This window comes from Globicephala melas, chromosome 1 (genome assembly GCF_963455315.2).
Source record: "Globicephala melas chromosome 1, mGloMel1.2, whole genome shotgun sequence".
Classification (NCBI taxonomy): domain Eukaryota; kingdom Metazoa; phylum Chordata; class Mammalia; order Artiodactyla; family Delphinidae; genus Globicephala; species Globicephala melas.
The window spans coordinates 52,866,995-52,893,833 of record NC_083314.1 but is presented as its reverse complement, the minus strand read 5'-3'; the positions used below and the strand labels follow the sequence as shown (position 1 = coordinate 52,893,833).

The 26,839-nt window shown below is 44.9% G+C and overlaps 1 protein-coding gene across 4 annotated transcripts in view; it reads right to left on the bottom strand.

Moving 5' to 3' along the window:
* ASTN1 (astrotactin 1) overlaps window positions 1-26,839 on the bottom strand; it is a 328,202-nt gene that overhangs the window by 89,166 nt on the left and 212,197 nt on the right. For 2 of the 4 annotated variants that reach the window (XM_030875395.2, XM_030875396.2), the window contains exons 9-13: window positions 19,447-19,521; window positions 12,260-12,397; window positions 11,594-11,744; window positions 3,364-3,530; window positions 793-987 (exon numbers count right to left, since the gene is read on the bottom strand). In XM_030875395.2, the coding sequence (XP_030731255.1) occupies window positions 793-987; window positions 3,364-3,530; window positions 11,594-11,744; window positions 12,260-12,397; window positions 19,447-19,521 (726 nt within the window). The remainder of the gene's footprint in view (window positions 1-792; window positions 988-3,363; window positions 3,531-11,593; window positions 11,745-12,259; window positions 12,398-19,446; window positions 19,522-26,839) is intronic. The other 2 variants (XM_060295993.1, XM_060296001.1) reach the window with 1 other exon arrangement.

Here is a 26,839-nt window from a genome sequence, read left to right as displayed (position 1 = left end):
GGACAGGGGTCAAATGGAGAATTTCCTAGAAATATTCTAAGTCAGTGGTTTGAAACACTTTGTTCTCAAAACCCGCCTTTACACTCTTAAAAATAACTGAAGGCCCCAAGTAGCTTTTGTTTATGTAGATTATATCTATCAACATTTACCATATTAGAAATTGAAAGAAAAAATTAAAAAATATTTATTGATATATTTTTAGATGACAATAATAAATCCATTAAATATTAACATGTCTTGAAAAATGATGAGACAAGTGGCATTATTTTACATTTTTTGCAAGTTTTTTAAATGTCTGATTTCATAGAAGACAGCTGAATTCTCACCTCTGCATTCAACTTATTGCAATATATTGTTTGGATTGAAGTATATGAAGGAAACCCATCCTCTCTGTAGTTGGAAAAGGGAGGACTTTGACTATCCCCTGAGAGGATCTCAGGGATCCTCAGGGATTCTTGGACCATACTGAGGACCTATGCTAGATTGACTCATTCGCCAAGACTCAGAGGGATGATAGAACCTGAGCATTTTGTGGTGGCTTCCATGGAAAATCTTGTAGTCTCTGCCTGGGCAAGGTAAAAATTTATTTTAACACTTTACTGTTCAGGGTTCTTGGGTTCTGGAAGGAGAAGTGTGAACCTAGTAAAGACCAGGGGAGAGAAAATAACCTATCCTTTTAGGGTCACAGTTACCTGGATCCAAGATACAAGACTTTATGCTGACTTTAAGGCCCATCAGAGAAGAGACCCATCAACAGTCCTGAATAACCAGTGCTATGGACGTGGGGTTCACCTGAATGTTCCTTTCAGCACCTGTCCAGCAGCCACTTCCTTGGAATGGTTGTTGTAACCAAAGAACATCTCCCCAAAGAGGGTCTGGTTCATGGGGAGCTCTCTGCTTTCCCCACAGTCACCTCCCTCTGGACAGGTCTCTGCGATGAGCTGGCAAGAGCGTCCATCCACACCAAGCTTGTAATCCTCGATGCACCTAGCATGGTGGAAAGCTCAAGATAAGAAGTTATTCCATCAATGAGCCATGCAGCCAATGCAACCCAACAGATTGGAAAAAAATGCCTTGGGAGAATGTTGGATAGCCAAAGATTATGAGTATCCTGATTTGATTTTGTCCCCTATATAACTCAGTTTCTTAGGTCTATAAACCGAGTCTTCTTGCATTATGTGATCATACAGAGCCTCTCACCTTTCCTTCGCGGATAAGTGCTTCCAGAGCTTTGCAGTTCTTTCTCCTCTAATAAATGTAGGATTTCCCAGATAGGTCTGAGTAAGAATCACTGGATATAAGCTTATAAATGAGTTAACACATTTAAATACAAAGTATTCTAGAGTCTTTCTCCAGAACAATCTACATGGCCAGACCCTGCATTTGTTTGGAGGGTAATTAGGCAGCAAAAAGAATGACACTGTGCTTAAGAAATTAATAACCTTCTAACCTGGTCCTGTGACAAGTCAGCTAAGAAATTAAAAAGATTGATCATCTTGCTGCTGTGCTCTGTTTGAATATATCCAAACATAAGATTAACTCCCCCTTAATTCAGAGTAGCATTCCTGAACTAAAGAGATGTTAGGGCATGTTGTGTGGACACCTCCTTGATATCCTCCCCATTAAACATGTGCAGTTACTCTAATGGAAGAGCAATACTAATGTTGGTAGATATGGGTCAATAACCGGTAAGTCATTAATTGGACTTTATTTGTAGTTATAGTGAGAAGAACATTATTTGTTCGTTCAAGTAAGAACAGCTTTGATAAAGCTGTCATTTTAAAAGCATATTGATTTAATTTGGATCTCTCCTTAGAAACATACCAAATTTGGAATTTATAGATGTTCATGACATTAGAACACATCATTTATTGCTATCTATAGTAATTGTTGCAATAAGATAAAGAACTCTGTTCTATATAGAGGAACAAATTATCATAGTTTTAAGTGGTGAGAAGCAATATTATCATGGCAATTACGCCGCCCTTTACTGGGTTACCTTGAATTAGCTGATTGAACTCCACATCTGTAAAAGTGAGAAAAACAGTAGCTGCTTTGTTGGGTTACTGAGAAGATTAAGTGAGATACTGAACTCAAAGAACTTACGTTGTGCCTAGCCTATAGTAGGTGCTCATTAAATGCTGCCATTGTCATTAGCAGAGGTACAAATGAAGCCTATGTTAATGTAACTTTGTTTTCCCCATTCACCATTTACATATCGTGTGAACAGGTGTGAGCAGAGCTCTTTAATTATAAGTGCATGTGATTTGGTCTTTCTAAAGAACCTCAAATCAAGGACTTCTTTTGGCAGGCTATATATAGTGGCTTGGAGAGTGCTAAAGGTACATGGGTACCAAATTCTGATGAAATAGGAAAGAAAGTCCAGTTAGGGACCTACTGTATTAGTCCAGGCAACAGACCTGATTTGAGACCCACAAAGGACTTTATGGCACCAGCTGAGGTCTGGGACAAGATACAGTGGTTCCTTCCTTGAGCCATAACACAGTGTTTCTGGAAAGAATTTTAAATTTGGCTGGCTCCTTCTTAGTCCATCCTGAGCATCTTGACAACTTGCCCTTTCACACTGCCATCTCCCCCATTCTCCTTTGTGCTCATGGCCGCACATCCCATCGTAAACTCCTTTGAGAGAGAGGAGACCAGATCTCACATCCTACTGTGTCTCCTATATCTGACACCTAACTAGGTTGTCTGCACAAAGTGGGTGCTCAAATATATGTTTCTTAAATAAATAAATTCTATGCAACTTTGGCTGAATTTACCTCATTAATTGAAGTGGGTCAACCATAATGATGACATTATAGAGACTTTAAAATTGAGATCAAGCTTCCATTTATGGAATGGGATTTTACAAGAAACTAAACAGGAAAATTGCCACTTGCAAAGAAAGAAAATAAAATGAAATACAATAAAATAACATTATTAGTCCACTGAATAATCTTCTCATGATTATGCAGCAGGCACTGGCTTTCGGCAACAATCCAGCATGTCCCTTCTTTGATAATTGATTAGTTTCACACAATCTTTCCCAAGCTTTTGGACCGTGGAATCCTTTTGTCACAAAACAATTAACAGAGCACCACAAACACAGTTTGGAAATTCTGGTGTAAGCAGGCAATGATTTAGGTAAACCCCTAGGTCAGTTTCCTCATTTTCAGTGGTGACACTAGATTTCCCCTAAGGGTCCTTCCAACTCTGACTTTAAAAATACCCCTTTTTCCAGTCCTGAAGGCTCTTTCCTCAGAGCCTAAGGGCTGGCCTAGAGTGACCAGTTCACATCAGTTTACTTTCCTGAAAGTCCCTCATCCCAGTAAGCCGGTTGGCCTCATGGGCAGTTCAACTCACCCGCAGAACATGAGGATGTTGTACACAGCGGGGTCATCCGGGAAGGGCGCCATCTGCTGCAGACACAGCTGCTCACAGCCACCGTTGAAGCCATCAGAGCAGTCCACCCCGATGTGGCGGTCATAGCAACCAGAGCTGTCCTTCATGGGGCTGAGTCCGGATGGGCACTGGCACAATCAGAAAGCATCCACACAGGTGGGTGAACCCGGGACCTGGGTTCTCTGGGAACCAGAGTGTAACCACTGATGCCTATTTTTAGCATTCAGCCTTGAAACCATCAACATTGGTAAGTAATGCACGAGTTTCCCACTATGCTGGACTCCCTATAAAAGCAAGTGACCTTTTTTGACATCTCGCTTCTTCTCTCTGGGCACAGGTCACACACATTTGCATTAAAGCTGATTCCTACCAGCAGGATGGAAGGGAGCATTGCAGCAAGACAGGGCCAAGGTGTGCTGGCCTCCCAGTTGGGCCTCAGGCGGGCAGGAGAGCGGAAGTGATGGGCCTGAATTAAAATGCACTAGAAGAGACTCCTTTGGGCTAGGGGAAGGGGGTGCTGCTGTTTGGACTTAGGATTAATAGGACTTTATTTTTGACGTCCAAAGCACTTTGTCAACATTGGTACCGGATGGCAATGTTGGAGGAAGCGGACTGAGCCAGGGCTGCCAGCCGGCAGCAGGAAGTGGACTTTCTCCGTGACCTTGGACGGAGCCACTCTCTCCTAGTGAGCGTGGCGGTACTCATGACCTTCCCACCTCAAGGATGCCCTGAGGAAGATGCACAGACCAGGGTACCTGCTACATGAGCACCCACAGATGCCATACTTGGGTTTGGGCTTTATCCCAGTTCCCTGGACACTCAGTGTAAAACGCTGAGCTTTTCTGGACCACCACGTCCTCAATAAACTACCCAAGAATGACAGCAGAAGAGATAATGCAGGAAGAAATAATCAGTCAGGTCCCAGGCAAGATGAAAAGGCTCGGTGAGCAGTTGGAACACTCACAGGGGATCCACGACGAGCCAGGCAGTGTCTAATATTCCTGCGTCTTACTCACGCAACCCTCACAGCATACCATAAGGTAAGCGGGCTGATCATCCTCACTTCACACGTGAAGAAACGGGGGCACAGAAAGCTTGACCTCCCTAATGTCACATGGCTGATCACGGCAGGACCGCACCTGAAACCTTGGCAGGCTGCACCATCACCAGCTCACAGCACAATCAGGTTCTCCCACACAGTCACTGTTGCCTGAACACTTACTAGTAGCCGGGCGCTAGGCTATGTGCTTTAGGTATTCATCTCACAGCACCCTGTATTATCCTCATTTAACAGACCTGGAAACTGTTAACACTGCCAATTAACGCATGAACTTCTTACTGCACTGGATTCCATCTAAAAGCCAATGCAAAAAAATACTCTACGTTTACATTGCTGTTGATTCCTTCCAACAGGCTGGAAGGGGAAAGATAACTTGCCCAGGGTCCAGCAGCTTATATGGGGCACAGCTGGGGGTCTGTGTAGATCTGACCTGATTTTAGTGACTGCTATACACCTACTGTCAGCTAGCTAAAACACTCCTCCAAAACTAAAACCAAACAGCAAAATAAAGCCTTTTAAAACTCGGTAGAACAGTGTTAAACACCTCCTCTCCTGAGCTGCTGCCTGTCTGGCTCTAGCTCCTGGTTGCCAAGCACCTTGGCCTAGTAGCCTGCAGCTGTCACAGGTGTGCCTCTGAAAACGCACCTCCCCTCTCTCCATGCTTCCCAACTGAAGATCACAGCAGGATGGGCACTGTTTGCTGACACTAACTCTGCAATTTCCCAAACAAATGCCCCCCCACCATGAGCCTGCCAGGCTCTCAGCCTGGTCCATCCCCTTTCTCCCCAGGGAGCCAGCTGGAGTGCTGGAAGGTGACAGCATTTAAGGATGTTTCCAAGGGCTGCCTCACGCTGTACACACCCAGATGTTTCAGATGATGGTAAACGAGCCAATGAGGCGGCTGAGGATTGCACCCCACATTTCTTTAGCCCCCTCCACGCACCCACTTTCTTGGCCACCCAGCTGTTAGGCCAGATGTGCGACCAGAAGGGAGCTGGCTTCACCGCTGTGAAGCTGCCCAGGCAGGGACATGGTGGGTATTGAAACACAGAAGTTTGACTGGAATTAAATGGGCTGCACTGGTTGCCATGAGTTCTTTTTTCCTTCTATAAAGCTTGAGAAGAGCCATCAAAGTAGAGACAACGCCAGCGCTTCTGTTATCCCACCTCACGTGGTTTCAACCCTGGTACCAGCTTAGCCATCTCAGTCACTAGCCAGCACTCCCCATCGCCTCAACCACCTGCTTTCTTTTCGGAATGCCCCATCAGGCGTGATGTTCGACAAAGACGTCACCAAATGAAACCCGAGCAGGCTTTGTTCCAGAACCCCCAAACCCGGCACATCCACATCTTGTCTGGCCCTGGTGTCTAGATAACCATCGCTGTGCCAGATTGGACCACCTGATGTTTACCCTTTTGTAGGAGATTTGGAAAGAAGACAGCTGCCTTGTCCAAGTTGGATTTCTTTTCTCTTAAGTAAAGCTAAAAATAATAATAACAGCTATTGGGAATTAAGCAATTCCATGTGCAGGACAATCTACGTGAATTATCTTCAATCTCACAATTAGACTTTTTTCCCCTTATTTTATAAGTGAACAGACTTAGACTCAGAAAGATTAGTAGTAACTTGTTTAAGGTCACAGAGGTGGAAAATGGCAGAATCAGAATTTGGACCTAGTTCTATCTGACCCCAGTGTTCATTTGTGTCCCTTCCACTCTGGCATACTGCTTCTCAAGTGTGAGAAAAGCTGGATCTTTGGAACTGCTAAAGAATAAAGTCAATGTGTCAACAAAATAAAGCAATCCCATAGATCTGTTGTTTGTTTGTTCAACTGTCTTAGGCAATTCCTTGAGTACATTCTGGAATTAATTATGGATTTCTAGATCCAGCCTAATATTCTCTCTCCCCTTCTCTTCACACACACACACACACACACTGTATTATGGGTGCATATATTTATAGGACAAAACACTGCAAACTGTCCAGAGCAATGACCTTGAAAGCAAGACAAGATCCTCAATCACTAAAAAAGATGCAATTATCTTTACTGAACTGTAACTTACTTGGGCTGCAGTTCAGAGTAAAACATTTTTGAAAGATTTCAAAAAAAGGAAGCTGAAACCAAAAATAGAGTTTTCTTCTTAACCCTTGCTGAACCAGAACTCCCATCCCCAAGGAGTCTAACCAATCAAGTTTCCCACGGTATAAATTTGCTTTTGTTTTTGCCTGAATGTTTCATGTGCTGTTATAGTCACATGTTGAGCTCCTCAAAATCTATATCTAAACACATGTCACATGTTGAGCTCCTCAAAATCTATATCTAAACACAAAGAAACTATACGCTCCAAATCATGGCCTCTTCCTAGAAGTATCTGCAGCTAGAGACCAGTTGTCAGGAGAGAAATCTGGCCTCCAGGAGGAGCTTGTAGTTTCCCTCTGCAAGTGCTGGCCATTCTCTTCTCCCGGCTTGTGGACAATCCCTTCACTTCTTCCTTAAAAGAGAACTGTTTGCTCAGGATTGAGCCCCAAGGTCAGACATTAACCCCTCTTCGCATAGGTTACATTTAGCAGTCCCAGGAAGAAAACTCCATGTATTATGGCAACAACCCTCACCCATCAAGAAAGTCTAATATATGAGCTCATATTTCAGTGACCCCTAAAACACACAAGGTTAATCGTCTTTCATGTGATGCTCATGGCTTCTTGACTTATCACTGGTCTAAAGCATAATGTGCTAATGAGATTTAAATGATTCTCCCCATTCAATTCCTTTTCTTCACTGTCTTTCCCCTCTGTTTCTATCAATGATTTTTGGTTGATTCATTACTTAGGAGTCTAGTCAAATCTTACTCAGCCTGAGACACACACACCTCAGTTCCAGGTTATGAGGTGGAGGCTCTGCTGGCAGATGCATATGACTGATGGACACAGGAGTGTATTCAGGGCCCCTGGGAGAAGAGGAACAACTTTCTACAGCTGAGCCTGCCTTGCCTTACCTGGATGATTCATAAGACATGCAACCATAATGCCTACTCGAAATAGGTTCTTTTTTACAACACGGCAGTCTTATTCTTTTCATAAATAATGATTTCCCCGGCTGTTTGATGGGCTTTGACATGTAAGCCCAAGCCATGCAGGAGCAAGGGGGAAAAGTCTGATGGAATTAAATTTCTATTTCAGCTTCCTGCCCCCACTTCTCTGAAAGCCTCTGAGGCATAGCCTCCTGCTTACTGTCCTACAGAGGGAACGAGAGACGGTCATCTGTAATGGTCTCCGCACATCTGCGCTCCGGTAGAGGTGAAATGACACATTCTGTGGGAAACCATTGTGGACAGCAAGTGGACAGGAGGGCGGCAGGGTCGCTGGGTAATTCAGTGCTCATTAGAGCATAATGCTCTGGCAAGGAAGGTCACGTGTTCAATACGTGAGCAAGCAGGACAGCAGACCTCTCACCTTCCGAGGCCACAGTCTGCTCACCTAAGGATGTGCAGACACCTCACATAGCAGAAGGCATTCTGGGGGGTCACTGTCAGGATGAGTGTGAAGATAAGGAAGAAGCATTAGAGCACAGGCTTTCCATTTTTATAATTTTTTAAAAATAGTTTTATAGTGTTGGAAATCATTTTCAAACTTCAAATACGGTTTTATATTAAACCTCAATAGGTAGGCTTGGTAAGAATCGAGATGCTCTGGTTAAAGCTGGGAGAGAGGAGACTAGAGTCCTACCCACCAAGGCTCCTCCAGTTCCCACTGCTGTCTCCCACTGATGGCACCAAGGATGCCTGCGACATAATCCCTGGAACCTGTGACGAAAGGGGCTCTGCAGATCAAGTTAAGGCTCTTGAGATGAGGAGATGATCCTGGGTTAACCAGGTGAGCTCAATGTAATCACAAGACTCCTTAAAAGTGCAAGAGGGAGGACAGAAGAGAAGAGAGAGAAGATGTCCTACAGAAGAATGGTCAGGAAAATGCAATGTAGCTGGCTTTAAAGACGGAGGAAGGGGACCATGAGCCCCAAAAATGCGGGCAGCCTCTAGAAGCTGGAAAAGACCAGGAATAGAGCCGCTAGAGAGGAAGGCAGCCCTGCTGACACCTTCATGTTAGCCCAGGGACACGGAATTGGATTCTCACCTACTGAGCTGTAAGATAATAAAATGGCTGTTGTTTTAGGCCATCAAACCTGTGGTAATTTGTTACAGCAGCAATAGGTCACTAACACATGGACTCTGCAGGACCCCCTGGGGCTCCACAGAACAGAGAACGGGCACTCCTGTGCTGTGCAGGTGGGGACCACTGCTCCCACCCTGGCACAGTAAGGACAATGGGTAGGAGTAAGACCTGTTGTCCGCGGTGGGGGGCGGACCTCTGCTCCAGGAATCATCTAAACGTTCAGCAATCCCGCCGTTGGAGAGTGGTCTGGTTTGGAACAGAGTGACTGAGGCTGGTACAGGGCTATGCCTTTCACGGGTATTTGTTTCCTGTCCCCAGAGACTACATAAATAACAGGGCAATTAATTGGGTAGCAATTAACCCTGTGGGAGTCCATGCATAACAGAGAGACGTGCCCTGCCTTCCTAGAAAGAAGGAAGGTTGAGCAGCTGATGTGGACCAAGCCCACCTGTCTGGCTTGAACTCAGTCAGGAAAATATGCGGTCGAACCTGTCTCTTCCCGCATCTCTGTCCCTCTCCCAGGTTCATTAAGGGCCAGCGTGCTCTGAGTGCCTCCTCTTCTTTCATAAGCATATGCCTTTCCAGGGAAGCCTTTCAGTTCGACACTCAGAGAACTGAATGTCAGGGTTGATGTGGATGGAAGGAGGAAGGGAGCTCGATTCTCTCCACACTGCAGGTGCTGCAGCTGATGCCCTTGTCCCTGGTCCTCCTCCAGATGACACGGAAGCCCTGGGCTAACGCACCAAGGCTGCGGGATGGTACCGATGCCCAGTGGAATCAGATCAGGCGCAACGTCAAGTTTTTCTCAGTAGGGTCACAAGATTATGAGGTGGCCCGTCAGCTCTCAAGCCCCAGTCCTCCTGCCTCAGGGATCCCGTGCTTCCCAGCCAATGAGAAACAGTCCGTTGAATGGGCCCAGCCCCCTTCTCCCTCCAAGAGCCACATGGGCCAGTGACTTCAAAGTCTTATGCTAATGCCAAGTGCTGGTATAACTGGGTGACTTCTGCAGTGGCTCCGATTCACAAATGCAGCGGCCTTATTGCAAATGCATATTCATCGGAACTATTCCTGCAAGCTCCGTCTCACAGAGCACGGTCTTAAAAGTACAAGAATACATCAGCACGGCAACATGCCAACTAAAAGGGGCTGGGATCACCAACAGAAGGCAAACCCTGAGGGGCTCAGAGAAAGGGCAGAGAAGTGGGAAGACATGGGGAATATATCCATGTGCACGTGTGTGCATGTGCGGGCATGCTCAAACTCGTATGAGGGTGGTAGGGGAGGGATGTTTACATGTGTGCACACACAGTGTTTCAGTACTTATAATGACCCACTCGAGAGAGCAGCGAGGAAGGAAAGGTTGAAATCTGGATGAAGACATGCAGGTTGAATAGTTTTTTAAAAATGTGTCTCAGCTGGGAATTCCATTAGACAGTGAAATTGTCTCCTGGGGGAGCCGGTTGGGAAGCTCATTGCGTAAGACATCTGAAAGCAGACTAGCTATAGGAAGGGGAGCACCTGGGACATCGACTCACCTCCTGGCTGCCTTTGGAAGACACGACCTAAAGAGCACTTTTCTTTGTGTTTTCCTGGTAGTCCTCTCTGTTCTGTCTTCCCTTCCTTTTGATGGACCGGCCAGGTCCTCTGCCTCCCTGCCCTTCAGCCCCTCTCTCTTTCCATTTTCTTTTCTTTCTCTTCTGTCCCTTCTCAGAGGAATCAGGCTCCTGCCAACTGCTGCCCAATCTGTGAAAGTCTGGGGAGGCCTTTGGGCTGAGAGAGTCGCACTCTGGACCCAGGTACATATCCATCTTTGATGGAGAATAGCTCCCTGGACAGGTGCTCAGAGACAGGGAAGTAGGGGGTGTGAAAGATGGAATTGGCCCCAGCATCCTCACAGCTTGCCCCTGCTCTGGGCCCCTTTACAAGAGCACAGCTGTCAGACTGGGAAGCAAGATGAGGCTCCATATCGTCTCCAGAGCTGGAAGCTCCCAGCTCTGCCCAGAAACCCTGCATAACAACGTGTCTCAGTGAATCACCTCTTCCTCTCTTTTATGCCAACTTTGTGTATGGCTTTCCTGTCTCTCTTCTCTGCCCTGTTCCCTCTCCTCTCTGTCAGGATTGCATCATTCCGCCCTCAAAAGAAGGGAAGGCTGAAACCTGACAATAAGTGTTGATGGGCATGAAAATGACTAATATAAAGGCCCCAGGAGCTGAAGCCTTGCCCATCTGCTCCTGCCTCCATTTACCTGCGTGGGTCCATCAATCTTCATATCCATGGCATGGGAGATAGCTTGGTCCACTCTAACCCAAATAGTCTTTCTAGTTCATAGCATCACATAGTTTACACGTAGCGAAAGTCCATATAGCCGATAAAGTAGAAAACCACATTTGGGGAAGCAGGACTTCGTTGCTATGGTCTCAAAGAGGACCTATGTCTATTTTTTCTCTACCATTCCTGGCATAACTTACTTCTTTCATCATTCTGGCCTTAGGTATGTGTCTTCTAAAATTTCCTATTATAGTCAATGTAATTTGATTCTTGGCAAAGGTACGTTTCTTATAGAATTTCCTACTATAGTAAATGCAGTCTATTTCCTACTAGAGTCAATATTATACTATTAAGCAGTTAATTCGTTCTCAAATTGTTTGAGGGGATCCCTCACCAACTAGAGCGCGAGACTGGCACGAAAGAACCATGCTATATAGTTCATGACATTTTCCTAGGATGGTTATAGGACACACAGTAGGTGCTCCATAAATACCTCTTGATTAAATGACTCCATAAATGCCTCATCTCTGTCAAAAGAAAATCCATAGTGTAGACTAGACAGTAGTTACAACTAGGGAGGACTCAATCTTGACCCTCTCTTTTACTCACAGCATGCTTTCAACTCTAACTGCATTGTGTCTTATCCTGTGGCCCCTCTTCCTGAAATTACAAGCTCGACAGGGCAGACATACCACGCAACCAGTGGAGTCCAGCTTGCGATCTGAGATGCAACGGAAGTTCTTACTGCAGCCCCCGTTATCCTTGCTGCAATCACGGACTGGTCCAAAGGAATCTAAGAGGACCTCCAGGCTGTCAAAGGAGGATGAGGTCATCAGCTCCTCTCTGTAGGGAGAAAGAGCAGGAGGTAGGAGGAGGCCAGGGGACGCCAGGTGCAACAGGTAGCCTCACATTCCACGTTGCTGTCTGGCCAACCGGATCATGTCTTACTCTCTCTTACAAATATTAAAGATCAACCATACTCTGAGCCTTGAACGAACAAATTATGGACGTTCTCTATCTCTGGGAAATAAGCCAAGGCTGTAACTCCTGGTCAAAGAAGAAGGTCTCAACTCAGGCAAGGGAATTAACACTTTATTGCCTGTCAGTCCTGAGGGCCTGTGGGAAGTGCTTATCAACTCTAATTTTATGACCTCTCTCGGTGCGTGAGACTTGGGGTGTGCAATATCGACCCAGGTAGCGTAGATCCTGGCACTGCATCTGGGGAATTGGAAGGCGGCCTGCCAACTTCTCCTTCCAACTTGTCTTGATTCCCTTCCCAGCACCTTGGGCGTTCAGGTAGTTTCCCACTCAGCCTCCCAAACCCATTGTGGGCCTCAGCGTCCCGAGGCTGGACTCACCTGACCTCCACAGCGTCCTCCATCACTGTCATGTCTGTCTTACACTTTGCTGAGGGGTTGATGGCCAGTTCAGCTGGTGGAATCACAAAGCTCTTGCTGAGGGGCAACCACATGCCCTCCCCGAGGGTGTAGGTGAATCTGCAGAGACACCCAACACCAGCTGGTTATGACTGGCGGGGTAAGCACCCCACTGGAGGACCTGGCACTCTACCTTCAGCTGCTTCCTTCTTAACCCTCGTAGTCCTCTCCAAAAAGGAGAGCTTGTTGTCATTTTATGGATGAGATGATCGAGTCTGAGGCAGGCAGAGAGGCCTACCTCTGCTCACGTGTCCAGCCGGTTGGAGAACTGATGATGGTATCCACTTGCCCGCTGTTAAAAAAGTGTCTTTTTTTTTCCATATCATAAGCCATCAAGTTCCAGTTTCCTTCAGATTTGAAACTGGGCTTCCCCGATCTTAAGTCAGATATAATTGGAAGCATTTTAATTGGAAAGATGTACCGGCCTCCCACCATTCCCATCCCCCACATTGCACACCCACAGTGGTAGCGACGGTTTCTCTCTGTGCCTGGAGGAGCCCTACCAAGGAAAAGAAAGAAGAAAAGCTCCCTTTTTCTGGCTTCTATGGGATGGGAGTGGAAATGACTGAAGCCAGGAGCCTCCCAGGAGGAGAGAAGAGGGATGAAGAAGGTAGGCCCAGATGTATCCTCCGCACTCCTACCCACACCCCTAGCTAATGCCTAACCCGCAGGAGACAGGGAAGATTTTTCTTCTCTCTTATAACAAGGGCTAAAAGGAATAAAGGAATCAATCAGCATTTCACGGGAGAGCTTAAGGAAACCATGAGAGATTATTTGTTTATTTATTCATTCATTTTATTTCAAAGGCATTCAAATCCTCTGTGTTCACAGTCAAAAATAGTCCCTGGGATAAAAGCCAGTGTGGGTGGGATAGCACGAGGCTGTGGCAGTCTGGCGTCCCCTTCCCGCTTAAAGTGCAGGGAGGAACAATGGAAGGATGCGTACAATTAAACGGAACCAGCACCGGCTCCATTAGCAAGCTGGTCACAGAGCACCACTTCAGACTCCCTCTCCTTTCCCCTAACCTGCACACTCCCCTCTCCACTGCCCAGGTTGCCTGAGATGCTAGGAAACCAGACTGATGACATGAGATCTTTTATGAGACGTGTAGCCCTCTCCAGGACGCGGGCCACAGAGAATCCCCACTGACCAAGGCTCATGAGTTATAAGCAGCCAAGTCCTGTGATTTTCATCCACTCCCTGAACAACAGACCTGGGTAACAGAGCAGCTGAAAGAAGAGAAAGCAGGCACCCAGGGGAGAGGCAAAACCACTGAGCAAGTGGGACGTGGCCAGGATTGGGGAGATTCCTCCCTCATTCCCAGCAGTACTCTCAGTCCCCTACTTCCTGGACCTGTGGAGCAAACCTCTGCATTAAGCAGCATTGAAATAGCAGAGATCCTTTTTGCTCTGAAGGAGGCACTCGACTCTCCATGCCCACAGGAACAGGAGGCTAGGGTAGGGCTAGGTCAGTGCAGGAGTGGTCTCCACCAGGTGAGGGAGACCCATTACTAGGGGGACAGAAGAGGAAACCCACCACCCACTCTTCTGTGAAGCAGCTGGTGAAATTGAAGGCATGCCAGTTGCTACACACACACACACACACACACACACACACACACACACACACACACACACACACACACACACACACACACACACACACACACACACACACACACACACACACACACACACACACACACACACACACACACACACACACACACAAATCACCTGGCAAGATTAAGGAGCCAATTCAGGGCAGGTGATTGCCCCAAGGTGCCTGGAACCTGGGACTTAAGGAAGAATGTGGTTTGAAGGCAACAACATTTAAGTGAGTTTTGTAATGGGCGTTGTTAAGACAGGAAGACTCTAACAGGCAGGCTGGGGTGGGCACACCACTAATGTTACGCATAATACACTGTTTCAGAGAGGACATATGCAATATTGAAGGGTACCAGGGAGAAGGCGGTTTATTTGGACATAGACAGGAGTTTTTGTTTTCTATTTCAGTTTTAAAATGACAAGTTTTGCATTGATGCAGAGCAACAGATCTGTGACCTGTAGCTTATAATTTCTGTAGCAGATTTTAGAAGACGGCTGGCAATTCTAGCATATTTCTTTTGGGAGGGAGATCCGTGTCCATCCATCTCAGTTTTCCCTTCCTCCTCTGCATGCAGTAATCTTTTGAAAGGAAATGCAAACCACATCTTTCTCCAGCTGACACTGTTTAAGGGCACCCAGACCCACAGAACACAGTCCACATCTCCGAAGATGTCACACTTCAGCTTCTTCTTTCACCAAGCCCTGCTTCAAACTCTGTGTTCCTATAATGCAATCTGACCGTAACTCCAAAAGTCGTCCTCATTTTCTCACCTCTTTGCCTTTGCTCTTAAAAGTCCTTTCTTCTGAATTTTCTTTCCTCTCTCCTTTGCCGCACTCCCACTCATCTTAAGACTCAGTTAAGGTCGCATCTCTTCCTGAAAGCCCTCCAGGGCCTTCATGCTCTTAGGCTGAGTAAGGGACTCTCTTCTGCATACGTGCACACGGTGCCTTGTCACCCCTAAGATGTTGATCTGCACTCATCTTTTCATGTGTCCATCACCATTCATAAGAATGTGCTCTCTTCGGAGGCAGAGGATGGTTCTTTGTCATCTTGTATCCCCACTGCCAAACATAAGTTCTGACACAGGAATGTCACTCCATAAATATTTATTGACTGCTTGACAAGGAGATTTAGCTATGCTCTTTAGTTCGAACAGGCTGCTAGGGGAGATAATCCCAATTTTCCAATTTAAAGATAGAAATAGTGGTGAAAATTATTCTTCATTTAAAACAGGATATGGGTTAACCTCTGGGTTTGAACACATTTGATGTTTGAGATGGATCTGGGTTTGATAGGATAAAGAACTTCCTCAGAGCACAGAGACTTCTGAAACATGACACTCTACCAAGTTAACAAGAAAACCTTCACCCTCTGGTAGGGTCAAGGGGAAACATTGTAGGGGAAGCAAAGGCAGGTGTGGGTAGAGACTAACCTTTATTGAGAACTTTCTAAAGGCAGGTGCTCTTAGAGTTGCCTCATTTATCCTCACAACAGCCCTCTGAGGTTAGTCATTTGGTTCCATTTTACCAAGCCATCAACCAACATTTTAAGAAGGTTTGCAGCCTCCCCAAGGTCGCCTCTCCATAAGTGGGAAGGAGGGGGGTGGGTCTGATTCTCAGAGTGTTGCTCAGAGCCGCTTTCCAGCCCATGTTGGCTCATGCGTATGAAATTCTAAAGTTTTCTTTTATCTGCAAAATCTACTGAGTGACTCCAAAAACTAAATATAGAACAAACTGTCAGAGGAAAGCTGCGTCCTAAAATCTCATCTATCCCTCATCCATGCAGATTTGGCAGGAACAACTTCAAAAAGCCACCGAAGACAAGTTGGGTGAATATCTGAAATGCTTTCCCAGGTTGGGCCTCCTCGCGTGACAGCTGGTGGTGACCACTGCAGTTAATGGCTCAGCTGTGGGCTGAGTCCTGCACATGGCCCTTTTGAACTAGAGCTGGAAATTTCTGTCCAGAAGCAAGCGCTTGCCAGAAAGCACTGGACAGAAAAAGCCTGTGCTCTCATCGTGGCTTGGCATGAAATAGAATGTGGGAAAACTGATAAATGGCTCTTAGCCTGGCATCTCCACCCTCTCCTAGGGCAAGCCATGCCAGAATGAGGTATTATTCCAAAGGATGCAGGTACCCATTAGGAGGAAGGTATCTGAGAGAAAAATTTGGTCTGTACTCACCCCTGCCACGAGAGGGCCTAGTGGAATGGAGTGATCCTAGCTACCACAGAAAGAACATCTTCAGTATCAGGCTGCGTTGGGTGAGGAGACTCATTCTGGAGATTCAGGGTTCCCTTGGACCCTTTGAGTCTAGCTTGGGCCCTTCCCAGGTTCTTTGGGATTACAGATTACCAAGGTTAGATTAGGTATCAAGGTTTTCTCCTAATCTGGCTAGGAAATACCTGACATGATCATCTACAGTTATTTATTGAAGGCCAATTATGTTTAAAATGGTATGTTAGATATTAAATATTTAAAACCATATAGGGTGGGCTTCCCTGCTGGTGCAGTGGTTGAGAGTCCGCCTGCTGATGCAGGGGACACGGGATCATGCCCTGGTCCGGGAAGATCCCACATGCCGTGGAGCGGCTGGGCCCGTGAGCCATGGCCGCTGAGCCTGTGCGTCCGGAGCCTGTGCTCCGCAACGGGAGAGGCCACAACAGTGAGAGGCCCGCGTACCACAAAAAAAAAAAAAAAAAACCATATAGGGTATTTCCCCGCCCTTCAGGAAGACAACCATTTCATTGGAGAAGAAAATAGGCAAATTAAAAATCAACATGAAATAAATAATTGACAAATAAATATTAAAGCTAGTATATATACAAATTTGGAAGGAGGAAGTCATTGTGGATTGATGCAATGGATTGGAGAAGCTTCAGGCCAGTGTTTCCCAATCCTGGGTACAGATTAGAATTACTGTGGTGTTTTAAAAAACACTCATGCCCTGGTCCCACCTCCCAGAACTTTTGAATTAATTGGTTTATTCTGGGTAAGATCATTGGTAATTTTTTTTTTTTTTTTTGCCACACCAGATGGCATGTGGGATCCTAGCTCCCCGACCAGGGATTGAACTCGTGGCCCCTGCCTTGGAAGCCCAGAGTCTTATCCACTCTCTGGAGATTCTCATGGAGGGCCATGGTTGGAGAACAATTCTTAGATGAGACTGTAAATTCCTTGACGTCAGGGACTATCTTGGTCACATTTGTTTGGTCATATCTACATCATCTTGAACAGTACCTTGCAACAGTAGGTGCTCAATAGATGTTGAGTTTAGCTGAAACTGGGTCTAGACCATGGCAATGGGTAGTGTTTATAGTAGAAGAATATGCATAGAGGAGGGAGTCTGAGCAGACATGCAGAGTGGGAAATATGCAAGTTGTCAGGGGCAGTGGATCAGTTAGAAGGTAGATTTGACTATGAATGGAAGGTTCTATAGGAGAAGAGCAGCTCATTAAGAGGGAGTTGTACATTGACATTCAATTGTGGAAAGATTTGAATGTCAGAATTTAAATTTTATTCCACAGTCCAGGGAAATATGCAGTGGCTTGGAATTTATCAAGACTCTAAATCATAAGTGAACAGAGTAGCAAGTAAATAGTCATTTAGCTCCTTTAAGAAATTGCAGTCACTGACCAGGTCATAGAATTTTCCAGACTGGCCATTGGCAGTTGGTTGACTCAGATCACAGGAGGTTCTCATTAAAATTCTTAGTACCTGAAATAAGGAGGTCATGATCTGGTGTTTTCATCTGAGAGACTAGTTACTGTTATGTTAGGGATCAAAATGTTTAAACACTTATTGATTAACCCACTGGCTTCTGAGATAGGTGACTGCATGGGTCAAACCACACATGTGATCCCCTCTGTAGTGACTGGGTATCACATCTAGTTGCTACTTAACAAACTTGAAAAGAACAAATGATGCTTGTGGGGATGGAAACACATTTTTTGAGCTGGTTCTACTCTAAAAGCAATTTCATTAAGGGCTTGGTTTTTCAAAGTGTTAGTTTCGGACCTTTAGGGGAGAGGGAACTTATCCATGTTAATAGAACTCCACCAGGCTCTCCATCTGCCTTATCTTTATCACCCTTCATAAGTTCCAACAGACCAGCAGCAGGAAAAAGGGAGAAAAAAGTTTGCCAAATAATACATCATTGTTGGAAAGTTTAAATGCCCGAGTCATAGTCTAAGGAATACAGCTACACCTCTTGCAGCACAAATCCTCAAAAGCAGCCTGTGCCCAATGTCATTAACATGACCCAGCCCATCCCTGGAGAGACATCGGGAGAGAAGAGGGCAAGGGAGGGCTCTGTGAGGAAGTGGCTCTGTGAATCGGCGCTCTAGCTAGGAGCGTGCCTTAGGAGAGCACGGCAGTGGCAGAGCCCAGTGCATCCAAGGCAGCAGGGAGGAGAAGGAGAAGCTGAGGCAGAGAAGCCAGCTCCAGGAGGCAAATGCAGGAGCAAAATGAACACCAAGGCCAGGACTGGCTGACTGAGAGGGTCTGGGGAAGACGGCAGTGAACAGGCGAGACTCCTCACAGTGTACGAGTGCAGTGAACAAAAGGAAGCAAGTTTTCCATTCGCTCACCATTCCTCCAGTATGGCTACGCAGTCGCTTAATGCCTCCTTTGACATCAAACACTCGGGAAGGACTATTTACTTCCTCTCCCAGAGGGCTTGCTCGTGAAGGGAGAGGTATTCGTGTCCATACCTCCTGCACAAGCACAATCTCTGGCACTTAGAGGGTACTCAGTTGATGCACGTTAAGTGAAAAATAGATTGACAGACTGAAGAAACGGATGATAAGATCTTAGCTTGGAAATAAACTTGTGTTCCAGCTAAGGTCTGGCGTGAATTAAACTTTATGAAAATCTCCTAGTTCATGGCTGGCACCCACATTCTTCCTCTGCTTGCTGACTTTTCTAATATGTACCATTCCCAGGTGTGTAGGTAGAAATTTGGGAGGGACTAGAAACATCCAATTGGTTTAGAAGGGTGGTAGATTAAAGAAAATGATAATGAGGTATAGCTGAGAAAGGAGGGAGGCAGGGATGGGAGGGATTAATTTTGAACAACTTAAGTCTTTATGAGAAAGGTGCAAATTAGATGCAAAATGAAGAGGCAAAAACTAACATTAGTTGCTTGTTCTGTGCCAGGGGCTTTCCCTGCATTATCTCATATACTCCTCACAACAATACAGCAAGGCATGTAATGAAGCTCTGTTTAACAAATGTGGAAACTGGGGGCTCCAAGAGGTTAAGTAAATGACTGGGGGTCACAGAGCAGGCAAGGAAGGAAGCCAGGACCCCAACAGAATCTGTCCGGCCTCAACATCCTCCATGATGTCACTGGATGAAGGAGGGCAAACGCTGCTGTTGCTAGGAGGGCAGAATGACTAAAAGTGTTCCACATTTTATAAGTTACCACTAGGAAAGAAAGGTCAGTGGGAAGTGGGACATGGGGCTTGCAGAGATATATAAGCAAGTCCCTAGACAACAACTTACCTGAATATTTTATCAGAAGGTTGTTCTCCCAAAACCAGGTCAAAGCCTCGCTGAAATATTGTATAAGGCCAAGGCCTGAAAGGAGAAATGGCATGCAATTAAAGTCAACCAACAAACACTCCCTGAATGTCTACTCTGTGCCAGTTACCATCCCAGGTTCTGGAGACCCAAAGACAAAGAGGACACAGTCCCTCAAGAATCTCACTAAAGTGAGCTTACAAGACCTGGAATGCTGGAACCCAAACAAGAACAGGATCAATGCAAAAATCACTGACCCACTAGGAAAAGTGGAATTTAATAGACATGACAGCTGGAACTCTGTACAGAGTAAAATTATAATAATGTCCGTAAGATGTTATGGAGAAACCCAAACGAACTTTTTGGCCAACCCAATAGATTTAACAGACACTTAGCTTTGCTTCACTGAAGAAAGAGAAGCAGTATGATTTCTTGGAAAGATGAAGCCTCTGGAATCAGACAGTTCTGAGTTCCAACTCTGTTCTGCTGTTGAGCCAACTGTCTACCTTTGGGCAGATTATTTGCCTTGTTGAGTCTAATTTCATCACTTGTAAAAATAGATTTGCTAATAGCTGCTTCACAGACCACTGTGAAGATGAAGCAAACCTTTTAGGCGAACGTCACAGTTCATGTGGGGTCCTCAACATGCCCCCTTTCCCTCAAAATGACATGAAGGTTCTGGGTCTTTGACAGCTTCCAGATGGTTTCAATCATTATAATGTCACTCGTTCTATCAGAAACAACTGAAATGGTATTTTTGAATAAGACTTAAATACGGGTCTCTCTAGTGAGCATCTGGACGTCACATGTACTTGAAAGTAACAAATCTATTCCTTTTCAATAGTATATATCTCTTCACTAACCCAGATGGCCAACCTCAAAATTATTTACTCCTTCAAGCAAGACATATAAAGCCCGGCCTTGTGCAGGTACTAGATATTGTGCACATGGGGTGAACTGGGCCCTTGCTCTCATGGAACATACAGTCTCCAGTATAACCCAATCACACCAACCCAATAACCTAATTACTGAGGATTTTACTGTAGACATGCCTTTGGTTTTCAAGGACTACAAAAAGTCAGGAGAATAAATTGACATAATTATTTGGGACTAAATCTAATACTAGGAATTGACCCAGTGGTTGTCAATGAGGGTGGTGTCACCAATAGAGAGTATTTGGGGAAATTTAGGGCAGCTGCCCTTGAATGACACAATGATTGCAGGACATTACTGGCACTTAGAAGGCAGGTCTGGAAGGCAAGAATACAGCAGTGCTCAGAATAGCCCTGCACAACAAAAAAATTCCCCCGTGTCCCGCAAACTTCTGAATGTCTTGCTGCACATTTATGTAGAAAAGACCTGCATATAATTATCTGAGCCTAGATGCTAACTCCATTTACACACAAGCAACAAAGCAGCTTGTACTGTTTTAATACAAGATGAATTGTCTAGGTGCATAACTACCATGTAAATTAAGAGAAGATTATACACTATTATTTAGGAATTTTACCAAGATTTGTTCATAAGTTTGGAAAATCACATCATTGTCTACAATGCTGCTCATGGTCTTTGAATCACCAATACAGCATGTCTGTTTCAGTCTAATTGCTCTTACATATATCGTGTATTGCATATTACTTTACATATTATATTTTGGTGAATCTACATTAGACGCAAATGTCTGTCAACTTTATTATCTCTTCCATTGTAATATTGCAGAAAATTTATACATTAAGATAGTTATATCATTATAAACTATATCTTAGCATTTCTCTTAATTACTATTAAGATATATATATATATTTACTTGTGTGTATTTAGATTTTATTATATATGAATTTCATTTAAGGATTATAAAAAAGGTTAAGTTTATTTGTCATAAAATAGGGTGTTGGGTCTGATAGGGTTGAGAACCACCAACTTAACCCAACCAGCTAACCAATTAACTACTTGAACGAGTTGGTAGTTCCAAGGGGAGGCCATTGGGACTCCTTAAGGGAGTGGCTGGGATGAATACATTTCTTTTCTATGCTCACTATTTATAAACACTTTATTCCTGGAATTCAATTTAGAAATACCCTGAGGCAACTAGCATTGGCTCCAAACAGTACCCAAACACTGTACTATGAATCACCCCTACATCAAATAAATAGCCCGTGTGTTTTTCATGTTTGTTCTGTTCTGGGGTTTGAATCTGATTTTTTTTTGCTGAACAGTGAGTGGTGGCTTGTGAGCAGCTAAAAAATATGTACTAATTCAAGAAAAAGACTAAAAATCAGGAGAAAAAAATATCTTGTCTGATCCTAGACACCTAGAGAGGGCAATAAAAAAAGAAAAGGGAGCTGCAACTTAATCTCTCTTTTGGGCAAAATGACATTTTATTTACTATCAGTTTAATAATTTTAAATAACACACGTTTTGCCTTCAAGTCATCTCTAGTACTCAAAATGGGTGCAATGTGTAATTAGAGGTAATTCTTGGTGTGGTTCCTCGGTTGTTTGAAAATATATCTTGAGGAACCAAATTTTAGGACAAGCGTTGATTACAATGTGAACAATTAACTGCATAGAATAACATAAATAAACCTGTATTCAGGCCATAGGTAGTGAATCGATAAGCCCAGAAACATTGATTAAGCAAGCACACGTTGACGTGTTGCTAGGTAGTCACGTCAAAGAGACTCCCTGCTCTCGAGAGGCCTGAGTGTTAAGAAAGGCAGCTCAGATGTGTGGTCTGGACTCTGCCCTGATCACTGACAGGCAGCAGGACCCAGTGGGTAGGACGTGGGTTCTGGAGCCAGCCTGACTATTCGAATTCCAGCTTAGCTAGCAATTGCTGTGGGACCTTGGGCAAGTCCCTTAATCATTCTGTGTCCCCATTTCCTCATCTGTGAAATGAGGCTGAGGGTAATAATTTTATCTACCTGGCAAGGTTGTTATAAGAAGGAACTAGTTACTATGGTTAAAGTGTTCGGAACAGTGCCTGACATTCAGTAAGTGCCATGTAAGCATTTGTTAAATAAGTTAAATGTACTACTTGCCTGAATCCAATATAAATACTATAAAAAGGAGATTCCCAAATTTCTAATGAGGAAGAGGTGTCTTCCCCTAAGGTGCAAACACAATGCAACACCAGGCTTTAACTCCCATCGTAAATGTATCTGTGGCAGCTGGAGAGGAGATAACAATGAGTGCGGGAAGACTCGCACCTCCCACCGGGGCCCACTTCACAGGACAGGGACGCTGCAGGACTGACATGAAATGCAGAGAGAGGGGAAGAGCACATTGTGAAATGGCGAGGGAAGGTGGAGAGTCTTCGAACTGCTTCAGCAAAGGAGGAAAAAAGAATTGACTTATTTCCTTCCCACCAGTCAGGGATGATGTGTCAGGGAGATGGGGATTCTTATTTGATTTATTTAGCAAATATTTATGGAGGGCCTATTGTGTGTGAACTGTGATACTAGGCAACAGGAGCCGGGATAAAGAGATTCTTGCTGTCGAAGGAATCTACAGTCTTTCTGAAGAAACATACATATGCCAGACAAATAGCAGAGGATGAGTAAAAGGGAGGAGGAATGGTCTTGTTGGAGATAAGCTAAGTGGTCGTGGCAGCGGCAAATCACTCACCCTGGGCACCGGGAGGGCCGGGTGTTGGCGGCGCGTGGCAGCGTAGCAGAGGGGAGCTTGATGCAGGTGAGTGGAGAGGCCACAGGGGGCCACCTAGGAAAAGGCAGGGGCAAAGTGATGAAGAGCTGGACCTGAAAGTGCTGAAAATACTTGGAGCTGAGACCAACTGAAAGAGGAAGACGCCTCTGCATTAGGGCTTTCTGGGTGTGAGTCCAACTAAAAAAATTGAACTGGCCTCACCAAAAAGAGGCCCATTATTGAGGATATAGACCTATATCCAGGCTCAGATGGAAGCTGCCTTGGGGATGCCTGGCAACAGGGTCTAGATGCCCTTATAATTGTCCCTCTCCTCTCTTGGCTCTATGTCTCACTCTACAGGACCATTTTTTGAAAATGTCTTATGCACATGGTGGAGACTTGGCCTCCCACAGGCTCCAGCCGATGTCTTTACAGGCTCAGACCACAGAGAGGCACTACCCCTCCTCATTAGGAAAAACTAATCTGTGGAAGAACTGCTTGATCTATCTTAGATCAGATGAGGAACCTGGACCAGTCTCTGGGACCGGGGAAGTAGAGGCATCTAAGTAGCTGGAACTCCCACTTGGTTTTCAGGACTAGAGTGGGGAGGAGGGTGAATGTCAAACGAAACAATCATTTCCACCTCAGCTTCCATCTGCTTGTGGTGGCAAGAGCGTGGCCTCCATCAGGAGGGGGTGGCATTACCGAGCAGACTGTGCCAATGTTAGTTTTGTGGAAAGACCACCCATCGAGGAGCCCAAGGAGGATAGTGTCAGGCCACATGCTGGGCAGGAGACTGCACACCGCAGTTGGAAGGAAACGTCAGTCTTTTGACTCCAACTTAGGTAACGTGGTCTTGAATATTCTCTGTCCTGCTCGGGCAACCCAGTCACATGTTGGTTTAGGAAAATTAGCAGCACCGGAAGTCAGAATAGAGCTTGTTTGTTTGTTAATATCTTCAGTCTGACAAATCAACACCCTGAAGATCTTCCTCCTGTGTGGGTAGCAGATGGCCTAGATTCAGGGGCCTCACGGGCCAGCACCGGAACCATCTGGGATCCATTGCCTCGAGCAGGGACATAATCTGTGCCACAGAGGAGCCCCCGTGTAACGGAAACACAGCAGCCGGCAGGACACACCTGCAAGTTGTGTATGTTCAGAGCTATTAGTAATCTCTTATTTGCCTTTTCTTTTCTGCCCGTCTCACACAATACCCTCAGTTTATGCAGAGTCTTCCTTAAGCACCGGCAATTTCTAAGCTTTCAGTTTCTCTCCTCAATTCTCGCTCCTCTTTCTCAAGACACATCAGCGGTCACAGTGTTGTTTCCTTTAGTTGTTGGGTTAGGTCAGAAGTTGGTTGTGGCCTTGACTTGAATTGATTTGACTGGTTGCTTGGGCATTCCTTCCACTGTGTAACCTAGACCCAACTGAGTGAGTGGACTCCTGCACAGCCAGCCTGATGGAATGATCCCTTCACACCGGCGCTCCCAGGGCAGAAAGGCACCACTTCTGCTCTGGACGAGAGTATTTTAAAATCTGCTTTTTGATTAAATGCTAGTCCCAGCTTTCCACCTAACAGTGGCACTTGGAAAGGGAACTCGGAAGTTTCTGGTCAGCATTGTCTGGTGATGGGCTTCCTTGTGGGGAACATAAGACTTATCACCTGGGAGTGAGTTGAGAAGGAAGAGATACAGATGATAGACAGATGACAGATAGATAGATAGATGATAGACAGATAGACAGATAGATATAAAATAGGTGGGGGGATAGAGAGTGTGAGAGAGAATACATGTACCTATGTATGTATGTGCAGACACAGTTCAGTGTAGGGAGAGAATGTTTCAGCTGGAGGCAATGATGAAAAAGGCATTTCATGATGGGCTTTCGAAAACTAGGAGCTTCTTCTGAACTCATATATTCTTCCACCCATCGCTAAAGAGATCATTTTACAAATGAAAATAATTTGTCCATAGTTAAATGAAAGCACATCCTTTTAAGCTTGCTTCTGGCCACATTAGGCTAAGTTTCTGGTGGAAGCATGGTTCCCAAGTTCCCCCCCAGCTAGTCACAATACTTTGGGGTCCGGGTACAGGATGCCATATCCATGTGCAATGTGAGAGCTTTTGAGCAAATGTTCTTTTCTTAACTAGGTAAATGCATTTGCAAGGAGAGGGCGGTGACACAAAGAGAGAATAGAGTCTCATTTTTAAAAAGCTGCTGAAAAAAGGTAGTTTGAGAGATATACAGGAGAAAAGATAAAAGGAAAACTGGTAAAAATGACTTTTCCAGCTATACAGTTGGCTGAAACACTCCACACCTCAATTTACCCTAATGATAAAATGAGGAGATTATTATGTGCTACTGTCTTCACAATCAGCACCAGTTCTGGGAGGAATAAGTCCTGGAATGGTTGATTCCTAGATTGTCTGGTAAACCTGTGGCTTTCTCAGAAGTTAAATGATAAGAATAATGATGTCCACAGTTTCCATAGGACACTTTAGGGCCCGAAGGCCTTGGCAGATGTTGTTTCTTTACCTGGATTTTTTCCCTCTCATTTACTTATTTAATTTATACTGTTCGTTAATTCTGGACTAAAAATTACTTCCCAAAATAGACCTTCCCCTCCAGACTAGGTTACGTTCCCTTGTTATATAACGCACCCTGTACTTTCCTTTATAGAATCTATAACTAATATGCTGTATATTTAGTTAATATATTCCCTTCATCATATATAAAGGACTCTCATCATCTTTGCCATATCCTTGCTGTCCAGCATAGAACCATCACATAGCAGGTACTCAGGAAAGAACCAGACCACACTGCAAATGAGGTTGAGGGTTGGACAGATCTGGATTTGAGTCCTGGGTGAGGCAGTCCATTGCCTGGTAAGTCCCTCAATTTCTTTCAGTGTCTTCATCTATAAAATGTGGTTAAAATAGTACCTAGAGTTAAGCAAGCAGGTATATACTTTACACAGTGCCTGCCACACAGAGCAAACTCAGCAAATATTACTATTGTCCATTGTAATTAACATTCCCATTTGGTAAATAGAAATGCATTTATAACTTCACATTTTAAAACTAAATCGTGATGACAGGCTGTATTTTACAAATGTGTGTTATCTTTAAGCGTGTAAATCTCATGTAAAGAAAAGTTAAATATTGCTGTGATTTTATTCATTATTTACTGTCTATTAATAGGTAAACAAATTCATTTAGAAGTTTTTATGCAGAAAAGTAACATATTTGTCAGTAACTAGCAAAGCAGCCAGAATGTGACTATGGAGCCAGACTCAGTAGGTTTAAAACCTGGCTCTGCCACTTACTAACCCCATGTCCTTGGTTAAGGTCATTAATTCCTGCCATCAGACCATCCTATCCATTTCCTCCTTTTGCTCCAGTCATGCCAACACCACCCCGCCCCCATCTACCCTCCACAGTTCAGAGCCTGGCTCACTTCATAATTTTTGGTGACTTCAGTAGCCACTAAGATGATCCTTTCAATTCTCAAACCACTCATTTCCTTGACTTTTCTCCTCAGATGATCCTGTCCCCACCCTCACTCCCATGCTCATAGACTAGATTACCAATATCTGCAACCCTTCCTTGGTCACAGTTTCAAGAATCCCAATATCTGACCGTCACCTCCTACCCTCCCAGTTCATTCCTCCTAAAGCCACAGAATATTTTCTATCCACCTGAGCCTTAAAATCCATTCATCCAACCACCGTT